Source organism: Stegastes partitus, unplaced genomic scaffold (genome assembly GCF_000690725.1).
Source record: "Stegastes partitus isolate 25-593 unplaced genomic scaffold, Stegastes_partitus-1.0.2 Scaffold27, whole genome shotgun sequence".
NCBI classification, from domain to species: domain Eukaryota; kingdom Metazoa; phylum Chordata; class Actinopteri; family Pomacentridae; genus Stegastes; species Stegastes partitus.
The window spans coordinates 938,483-949,767 of record NW_007577758.1 but is presented as its reverse complement, the minus strand read 5'-3'; the positions used below and the strand labels follow the sequence as shown (position 1 = coordinate 949,767).

The following is an 11,285-nucleotide window of genomic DNA, read 5'->3' as shown; positions in this document are numbered from 1 at the left end:
ACAGCAGTAAATAACTGTCATAAGCATAAAAATGCAAATTAGCATCTGACACATTTAGACCCAGATCATTGATATAAATAATGAATAAAAGGGGACCTAATACACAACCCTGCAGCACCCCCTTGTGGACAGGAACAAATTAATTAATGCACTGGGTTCTAATACCTATCTAAGATAGTTTGCAAACCAAGGGACTCTGTGCACCGAGATTTTAAGTTTTAAAATATCATAGCCAACAGTGTCAAACGCTTTCGACAGATCAATAAAAAGTGATGCACAATGCTGTTCATTGTCAAGTGCAACAATAATGTCATTTACAACCTTCATTGCAGCTGTGATGGTGTTTTTTTCTGAAGCCTGATTGATAGTTTGATAACAGTAAGGGCCTTTCATGAGCTATTTCACAAATCTGCCAACTAAATTGTAACCAAACAATTTCTTCATCAATATGTTTGTAAAGGTGTGTAAAAGCATAACATACACAATGACTCTTGAAGCTTCTGACATTGTGGATGAGAAATAACTCTGAGTGTTATATAAGTATGTAAAATAAAAGCTACTGTGAATGTAAATGTAAACATGAGTGTGGCCTGTTTCATCAATGGAGTGTTTGTGGTGAAATATAAATGTTAACAATCAACTCAGAATCATGAAAAAACCTGATTTGACCCGTCATAAGCTACTTAAGGCCCGATTTTTTAAAAAATTAATTTTTCGTCAATTATTTATCGGTACCCTAATTTGAGCAGGTTTTTTCAGGGTTTCGCACGGGAGTTGAACTTCAACATTTTAAAGCATGTTATTACACACCTTTACAAACATATTGGTGAATAAATTGTTTGGTTCTGATTTAGCTGGCAGATTTTGATATGCTTTCCTTACTGTAAAACAGCATTGGAATGTAAGAATGTCTTTACTTGCTCACTCACTAGAACTTCAAGAACTTTGGCCAGCACTGACAGATTAGATATTAGTCTATAGTTGGCTAAAATCACTGGGTTCCCTCCCTTAAATAAAGGGAAAACAAAAGCTGATTTCCAAAGCAAGGGAATTTCATTTTTTTCACTACAAGGTTAAAAAGGATTGCAATAGGCTCTACTATGAAATCTGGTGCCAGTTTTAAAAAGTAAGGATCTATTAAATCAGGTCCAGAAGTTCTCTATGATCCAAAGTTTTAGGGCTTTATGAATTTCCTGAACGGAGAAAGGTACAAAATTAAAAGGCTCACCAGTGTACATTGGGCGGTCTGTGCAGGGTTTCACAGAAACAGCTCCCACTGACTCAAAGGTAAATTGACCAACTGGGTAAGAATAACAGAATCACAGAAAGATTTAAAATCATCAGAAACTGATTTAAGCCAGTCCCAGTTCAGATCACCAGCTAAAAGAAGTTCACTGTAATTCAATCTGGACAAAACATGCTTTAAAGATTGTAATGCTTTCTTAGAGGCAGATGGGGGCTTGTAGCACCCAACAAGAGTTATACAGACGCCTTTAACAATTTCCATATTCAGTGCCAAAAATTCCAGTTGTTTGCAGATGGATTCAGACAGAACTATGGAGGCTTTAAATCTTGATTTAACATAAGTAGCAACACCTGCACCTTTCTTAGGCCTGTCGGTATGGTAAACATTGTATCCATTTCTGTTCATATCTTTTTCAGCAATAAATTTGGTCAGCCAAGTTTCACAAATTACAACAATATCTGCATCTGTTGATTTGACTCAAATCCTGACCACGTCCATCTTGGATAACAAGCTGCGCACATTAAAATAAACTCGACCAGACAGGGTTTAAAATCAGATGATATGTGGATATACTGCAACACGGGACCAGGGTTAGGCTGCACATTACCACAAAACAGCAAAAATACGACCATCAACAATCTCTGCCTTGTAACATTACAAAATGATTGAGACACTGGATATGTTGAAACCTAGCAACATCTCTCACAGGATGTGAAATAATTATCCAAACTTAGACGGCTTTGAAGTTGAGGTACGTCTCTGGGTAGGTCGGATGATAAGTTTATGTCCTGTACCAAATGGATTGGTGGTTGCATAGGTTGTACAACAGCCATAGCACAGGTGCATCCGTGAGCAATGTTCCACAAGCTAAATACACTTTTAGACGTACTCACCCTGGAACGGCCGTTTGCCCCCCCAAGTCCCAATAAATTAACAGACTGATGGCCATGATGGCTGGGACCCAAACATTGTACTGTAATGAGATAACCAGTGTTGTTAATGTCACCCGTCAATGGTTTTAATGTTGTGGCTGAGTGGTATATAAACCTTGCACATCTGTGGAAAAATTGATTGTAGGCAAAATGGGTACAGACATCTGAAATGATGCAACCTTTAAAAACACATAAATACACTTTTTGAAGTTTTGACCTAATTAAAATGCCATTATTACAGTTAAAAATACTGTCATTCAGACTTTCACCCATTCATTATTTGGTTCAAAGCTCACAAACTGCTCTGCCCATTGCACATTATCTCAAAGACTAATTTTAAGGTTTCATTTGAAAATTCTTCAAAATGTGAGACTACACACAAAAGCCTCAATTGAAATTTGGAATTGAATTAATTTCATAAGTAAACTGCACATGCAATTTATGACAGGAAATATTTCAACCACAAATTTCCAAACAAATTGTATATATTTAACATGAGGGGGGATTTTTCTTTTTTTTTGTTATACAGCACAGATTTTAAAACTTGAAGGTTTTCACTACAGAGCAGTTCAGTCTGCTTCAAACTTTTTCTGAAAAATATAAACTGTAAATAACATTTTTCCCTTTAGGAATAAAATAAAACAAAGAATCAAGTCACGTTATTAGAACTTGCTCTAATCATAACTGCGACTGGCATGCATTGCTCTGACCAAAAAAAAAAATACAATTAAGTTTTACTTTACTGTTTGAAACAAGAAAAAACAAGACAAAATCTCATGTGAACTGTGGCTTTCATATTTATTACATAGTAATACCACTTTGTTTTAGCAACACTTTTTTTTTAGACAAATTCAACAGCTACACAAAGTAGTTGCTAGTCATAGCAATAACTCATGTATCTAAACGATTTGCTCGTTAACTTTCCAATAGTCCAGCCCATGCTAGCGTATTGATTGTCGTACAAGTGATTCTGCTCCGTTTGCCCTCGGCTCTCCACTGCATGTTGCAAATTCCTCGCTAACCCCAACACTCCCCTCTCCCAGGGAAGCCACAGCAGGCCTGGTCTCACGCACTGCAGCAGGTAGCATGTTGTTAGTCTTTAGGAGGTGATGGATACCATATTGTTCGGACTCAGGATCTCAATCCAGTAACCATCAGGGTCCTGAATGAAGGCCAAGCCTTTCATTTTACCTAAGGAAAGAACAACAGGATGGAGGGGAGCAGAAAATGCAATCGAAATACTTTATGAATAAACCTGTAAAACACTTTAACAAAAAAAACTATTGAATACTTTAAATGCAAAAGTGTGCTCGCTAACCACTGTGCAGTAAAGATATGACAACACACTGCAGCAACAGGTACTTTCTGTTCTGTTTCTGTACTGAGGCCATACATGGAAAGGCCATATTACATTAAATACGTAGTTAACGTTGAATGAGTGCACAGACAGCTTCTCTCAGCATATGCACTGCTGTAATGTTCTGGTGTAGTGAATAAATCTGGAGCTGTGTTGGTATTCACAGAATAATTATTTCTGTACAAGCTCCTGAGAATTGATTCTTTTTATTGTAGTTTACAGAGCCACTGTGAATATAATAATGGAAAGCTGATCAATATTTGCCTGTAGCACAGTCTTCACTGCCTTTACTAGTATCAGTTATCTCAACCTTATAGTGTTGTTCTGCACTATGGTATAACGTAAAAGTAAAGGAAAGCACTTCAGTGGTAGTTGGACTGAGTAGGTGTGTCTAAACATTTGACTGGTACTGTAGCCCAGTAAAAAGGCTATCAAGACCATCACTATTGGACTAAATCTGTCCATGAGCTTCATATTCTCAAACACCTCACATCTTACCGTCATCTGGCTTCTTGACAAATGTGACTCCCTGCTCCTCAAACAACTTGCAGGCTGCATAGACATCAGGAACTGCAATCCCAATATGCCCTGTCAAGTGTCAAGTAGACAAATGCTTAAATCCGTGTAAAGAAAATTCTGATTAGTTTCTATCTTGTTCACAAGTCATGGCTTGCTGACTAAGTGTAACCACATTGAATGACCCTTCCCCTAATACGATACTATCACAGTCGTCCTATCACGAGTTACTACACCTCCTGCAGCCAACAGTTTGCTAGGTAGCTATGCAAACGCATCTTCCTTGGAGGCAAGAACTTGCAGAACAGCTCTGTTTCCTTATTTAAACTTCCTAAGAATGACGAAAAAAGAAAGAGGTGGATTAGTTTTGTTGACAGCCACCATAAGGAAGAGCTGAGGATCCCCTGTCTCTGCAGTGCATCGTTACACTGGGTAGTTTTACTAAATGTCATCAGAGACAACTGGGACTTAAGGATAATCCACGACTGGTGAACAACAACAAACTGACTATCTCACTCTCTAGTCTTCATCCTCGGGTCCTTTCGATATCTGGTGCCATAATTAACAGTACCTGTCCACCAATAAGTCTCCTTGTATGCTTAGTTTATTACAGAAGGTAACTTATTAACTGTGATTTGACATCTAACCAATTTGGCACAGTGAGGTTGGTTCATGGTTCAGTTCATTTCATTTGACCTCATGTGAAAACTGCCAATCAGTTCCTTCAGAGGACACAACCCAGCGCTTCAGAGCAGAAACCACTGCCCATTTCTTCCCCATTTTTTCTCACTTGGATTGTTTTTTTGTTTTGTTTTTTTACTTTTGTGGGGAAAAACAGTTCATGCTTAACATGAAAACAACAACATCAAAGCATGTACTATAAAAAAAAAAATACTGTTAAACCAAGAACATTATTGTGCTTTAAGTGATTTTATATTATGTGCCTTCATGCAAGACAAGTTTGACATTTGCCACAGGAATGCCATCAATCTATAAATCTATGATCTCTAATCTATGACTTATACAAGCACTGTTGTACTGTCCTATTGTGAGAACGTGTCTTACCAAAGCCACGTGGATCAGAGTTTCCATTGTGATAAGACTGGCTCTCATCAGACTCAGAGCCCCAGTTACTGAAAGACAGGAGGGACAGGAGGAAGGACACAGCAGGGGAGACAGGAGACAAAAGAGAGGAGTAAAACAAAGATTAATTCAAAGAGTTCAGGTATAATTATATATTTCAACTGGAGTTCCACTAGGTAATAAACATTTTAACACCTAACTGTATCTTAAAATACTTAGAGATCAGGTTTCAAAATACCCCACCACCCTCACAGTATGACAACGGTGGAAAAGGACAAGACAGAATCACAGTATTTTTGAACAGCAAGATATCAAAACCACAATGGAGCATTCTGAAAACGTCAGTGTCCCTTAAAGATGCCAAAAGTGCAATAAAGTAATTTAGTTTTTCACATAATCAAGCTTATAACTGTCATTAAAAACATTGAATCCAGGTCTAAGTTCATGTGCGACCCTGCCCTTACTGTGTCAGCTCTATGGTGGCTCTTCTAGAAAAGGTCCAGGCCGTTTTCTCCTTCACATCTGTTGGGATCTCCCTCTTGTCCTCATAGCCCAAGAAGAAGAGAGAAAAACGCATGGAGGGGAAGTCAAACTTTTGCAGGAGCCTGCAAAATATTGCACACCAGAGAGAAAAGTTTTCACAAAATTCCATTTATGCACAGAAATCTGTCAATGACACAGACACCCACACAGACAGAACAGTTTGTAAAATATTTGAGACTTGTCACTTCTTGTGGATGATTTATTGCAAGTAGACCACCAGAGACTCAATTAGAGCTGACTGAACTGAGTGCCACATTCATACTAACGTCATGCCGAGGATTCTGGTGTAGAAATCCAAGGATTTAACGGGATCCTTAACTCTCAGCATGGTCTGCTGCATCATGAAATCCTACAACACAGAAACACAATAACAACTTAAAACACAACACTATTAATCAGTCACAAAAATTACAATAAGTTATCATGTTCTAACATTACAGAAGAGAAGACTTAAAATTTTCCACAGTATTCCATTTGGTTCTTTAAAAAGTCTCCTAAACCCAGGTCTTCCCAAGAGGAGAAACACAACATAGTGAGTCCAAGTGTGAATTCCAATGCGTTGTACCATAGCTGGTTAATTTGTGGGTGTGGCAGAGGAACTGAACTCTAAGCTGCTTTGCCACAGTGCTAGGAGGTAAGGCTGAAACGAACTGTGGCTACACAGGTTAATGGTTAAAAACAAATAGCTGTTCACAAACAACTTAATAAATCTGTATGTCAGCTGTAGTCAAAGGCTGGGGTGGCCAGAGGTTTCCCCCTGTGCACATTGCTAGTGATTAGATACACTTGTAAAGACCACAGATATTAATGGCAGTCTTAAGTTTCCAATGACTCTGATAACATTGAATTTTCTATGATAGAATCATTGAAACAAATGTGTGTTGTCACAAAAAACAATCACGAGTTTTGTTTTTTCATTGATTTATGATTGCTCTTCTGGGAAAATGACAATTTAAAATATAAACACAGCAACTTTACTTTTGAGCTTTGGTGATATAAAAAAAAAACTGGGTTAATCAAATGTTCTTAGTGGCATGGCCTCTTGGCACCTAACTTAAGTGATTACAATTAACTACAGCTGCTGACTCCTCTGAGCCAATTTAAACAGGACCCACTGATCCACTCCTTAGACTCAGCACCAAACACCACAGTGGGAAAGTCTGAGGAGCTCAGCAAAGATCTGAAGAAGCAAATCACTGACTTGAACAAACCAAAAGGTCAATGAGGTGAGGCCTTTAACAGCAAGAACACCATACCTATTGTCAAGCATGGTGGTAGTAGTATTATAATTTGGGGCTGTTCTGCTGCTGGTGCTTTACACAAACTGAATGGAATAACGAAAGAAGAGGATCACCTCCACATTCTTCAGAAAACCTAAAATCATCAGACAGAAGGTTGATCTTGGACACAGTTGAGTGTTCCAACAAGACAATGACCCAAAACCCACACCAAAAATAGTAGGGAAATGGCAAAATCAGTCTAGACTAAATGCTTTAGACAGGCCTTCAGAAAGTCCTGACTTGGAGCCCATCAAGAAAGAAGAAAATTGGGAGTTCTAGGAGCCATTGAAAAGTCAAGACTGCCATAATATACATGGTCTTTTTAAGTGTATGTAAACTTTTGATTGTGACTATAAATATGCATACCTACTGCACTTGAAATTAAAGCGTGCATGAAAAATCCAGACTCTGTTCCACAATGGAACAGCATATTGTGATGTGGTCGATGAATGCAAAGACACAGAATAACTGAGGTGGAGATGGAGACATCTCTCTTTGGCTTTGCGAGCTGTGCCTGAATTCCAACAGAGAAAAATTTCTATCCTGGCACTCAGCTGTGAAAAGGGATTTCAGCATAACTGCACCTCTGTGCAACCAAGCACACACACAGTGCTGTAATGCTGAACAGATCAGGCCTGTTTGGGTTTAGCTAACACGTTCTTGTTTTCTACGCAAAAACTTTTGCCAGTTGTACATGCAAAGCCAGTGCTGAGCTCTGAAGGTGGCCGATTCAGAAAATCGGTCCAGTTCACAAAAGTGATTCAGACCACTACTTGGCTATCCACGCCTGGGTCAAAGTTGTGTGGTAGCAAAATATTATTCGCAAAATATGTCAGACTTATCACAAATAGAAATTTTATCATGTCGCAAATAACAGCCATCATGTTCCAGATATGGTAAAGCTGACCCCTGGTTTTTACCCAGAACATTAGCCTGAAGTGCAATAAACCAAACTTCCACTCTGTGTGTCTGTTTCACACTTGAGCGTTATCTCTGTGGCAAGCAACTGCTCCCCTTTCCTGAAGCCTTCCTCCTACAGAGGCATGTGTTCACAGTACATCCATAGCAACCCATCAAATACTGCATGCTTTTCTCCATTTAGCCATATCCATATGCAACAAGCACCACAGTTTTGCCAAATAAATTCACGACTTCTCGCTGAGCTTCAAAGCTTCCTGCAGGGTGCTGGGACAACACAGCAGTGCAGGTATGTTATGTAGCACACTGAACAAACAGAGAGAGTAAAGTGGAAATGGTTCAAAGAGGACTTCAAGGTGGAAGTATTACATAGTCGCTTTGATTTTCAAGTGTTCGGGTGTGACCTTTGACCTGCCAGAGTGACCACAGCACACACAGGTGCAAACACACTCCTGACAGTCTTAAAGACCCTGTCTGGTGAAACTGTTAACATGTCTATATGGTGTTTGTTTGTAAGATAGAAGATGTAAGTGAAATGTCAGTCACCACCATGGCTGAACATTTCCACCTTCAGTAATACAACTTGCCACTGTGCAGTGTTGCTGGTGCGCTCGAGCTGTGGAGAGCAGGAAGGACTGCATGGAGAGAATGTTCTAAAGAACAGAACTGCGTTAGGTAAAGGTTTAGTCCAGTATTTACTGCGCGGCAGATTTAAACCATGCAATGGAGCATTACCACATGAGGAAACATCAAAAGCAGACTGTCAAACAAGGAGTGAGGTGAACTTGTAAAACCATCGACTTGACAGGTTAGACCTCCTGTCAGAAACACAGCATGATGATGTCCTAAACTGAAGGTCTGCCATTTGTTAATTGTTTAAAATTGTGGCTTTGCTTTGACATAAAATAACTGTTGATCCCTAGTGGGGCCTTTATAGAGCTACATGTTGTAGGAGGCAACAGTGTAGAGTCACATCTCAGTCACTTTATTATTTAATGGTTATTTTAACGGAAGTGTGCAACACTGACGAGCAGAAATAAGTCTTAAAGGTTTAATCACTGCCCGAATTGGGACTACAGTTTGGATTTTAAAGGACGTAACCGACAGCCACCGCAAATATTCACCAAAACTACTACAAGTGAACCTGAACTTTTATTTTCATTGAACACGTAGAGGAGCTGCAGCCCCCAGAACATCCTGGTGTGTTTACGGTGTCAGACAGCAGGGCACACGGAGCAATAACATAAAAGCTCATCTTAATACATCTGTTAGCCGCCTGGACAAGTTAGTGGCTAGCGCTGGGACTGTGGCCACCACAGGAACCGTGTCCAGCCTGCTGCCCGCCGCCGTGGGACCGTGTCCCGCTCCGGGTGACCGCGCCTACAGCAGCTCTTCCTACGGACATACTTGTCTGAACGACGGAAAGCTTCTCCTCCAAGTTTGTAGTGAATGTGAGTGCGGCTACACAGTTAGCTTACAGCTAAACCCGGTCCGTCTCTGTCTCCAGTGTGTGTATGCAGCTAAACCAGTCGCCGTAAAGACCAGCAAAGTTGTTTAAACGAACCGAGTGGCCTGTGGGGGAACGAAGCACGCTTCTCGGGGAGCTGTGTCCGATAATGGACGCAGTAGGAGAGCAGGTTGCCCGGGGCCGGAGCCGGGGCCTGTCGGGCTCGGCGGTCTGGATCAGAGTCGGGCTCCGCGCCACCTTACCTTAGTCACTGGGTCTCCATCTTTACAAGCTGCTGCCGCTGCATCGTCTGACAGACCTTTGTCGCTCATTTTTCCTTGCGGTGGTTAGAAAGCCGGAGTGCAGCTCTGAGGCGGACAGACAGACGGACAGAGTTCAGGAGACAGGACTGCCGCTGACAGCCTTCACAATAAAAGCCTCACCGAGAGGCGGAGCACACTTCACCAGAACGGCCTCTAAAACCATACACACTATTATTAACATGGATTACATTTCACCACACTGTTGGAAAACATTTGAAAAAATGGATTAGTTGAAGCACCACAATGAAGATGCAGTAATGAATATAGCAGCATTGATCATAATGAGCACAATAACCTAAAACCAAAAAAAATACAGATGTCTTTAGTCTGCGACCATGAAACCCCAGCAGGAGTAAACAGCAGAATGAGTGGTTCAGAGTGTATCATAGGGCTGACACATGAAGAAAGAACTTTACAAACAAAACGAGGGCTGGACAGTTTGTTGATTTCAGATCCATCCATCCATTATCTATACACTGCTTTACTTGTGGGGAGCTGGAGTCTATCCCAGCTGACTCAGAGTGAAGGCAGGGGACACCCTGGACAGGTCACCAGTCTGTCACAGGGCTGCACTTAGAGACAGACAACCAAGCACACTCACATTCACACCTACGGATAATTTAGAATTACCAATTAACCTCAACATGTTTTTGGACTGTGTGGGAGGAAGCCGGAGAACCCACGCTGCACGGGGAGAACATGCAAACTCCACGCAGAAAGATCTCGGTGGGGGCACTGGGAACCTTCTTGCTGCGAGGGAACAGTGCTACCAACTGCGCCACCTTGTCCCACCTTGTAGCCCTGATTTCAAATCTTAATCACAATTTAAAATAAGACAGTTAGCAAACTGCAAATGCTGTGCACTGTAAATGAGAATATAAATTATGCAGTGCCTCTGATCCATGATTTATGTTATTTTGACTTTCCTGCAGAATGCTCTGTCCTTAAATGCTGCTCCTGGTCTATGAATGATCAGCCTGTTTCAATGGCAGGGATTGTTTACTGGTGATTTTAATTCTGTTATCATTGCTTGTACTATGTATTTAACAGTCCCAGCTTTTGTGATTATTCTCTATATCTCATGTGGCATTTACAAAAAAACGTAATAAAAACAAGTTTGAAACAATATCCTGACGTTCTCGTTCTTGCATTAAATAATAGAGCAGTTGACATATTGATGGTGTCTCATGCACTGACGGTCCACCACCACACAAATAGTAAGGAACCCAAACTGTAAAAAAAATATACAGATTGTAATGTTGAAAAAAAAATGCAGTTATTTTCCCCAAATCATTAAGCTTTAGTCTCAACACTTAATTAAAATTCTAAAACTAAAAAACTGCGAAGTGCATAGTATAAAGGCCTATATTTTACTTTGTTTCGTCCTAAAACATCACAAAGAGTATGTGGCCATGTGACCCTGTCCATTTCAATTGTATAATTACAAAGGCCTGTAATTTTATACACACACACTTGTGGCTTTAGAACCAGGCCAGTTTTATTGTGAAAATACAGATAAGTTTGAGTTTCTAGGTATTGACTTGACAAAATCAGCCTTACATAATCAGGAAAGGTCCTGCAATGCAAATTAAACTGATAAAATCCTGCATACTTTAATGCTATTCCAGTTACCAGCCTAG

At 40.2% G+C, this 11,285-nt stretch overlaps 1 protein-coding gene across 1 annotated transcript; it reads right to left on the bottom strand.

Moving 5' to 3' along the window:
- Positions 1-2,952: 2,952 nt before the first annotated feature.
- Positions 2,953-9,750, bottom strand: glo1 (glyoxalase 1). Its single transcript, XM_008297827.1, has 6 exons — positions 9,586-9,750; positions 5,944-6,026; positions 5,599-5,739; positions 5,117-5,184; positions 4,034-4,123; positions 2,953-3,369 (listed from the first exon to the last, which is right to left on the bottom strand). The coding sequence occupies exons 1-6, from the start codon at positions 9,652-9,654 to the stop codon at positions 3,278-3,280; spliced, it is 543 nt and encodes a 180-aa protein (XP_008296049.1). The 5' UTR covers positions 9,655-9,750; the 3' UTR covers positions 2,953-3,277.
- Between the last annotated feature and the right edge of the window lie 1,535 nt (positions 9,751-11,285).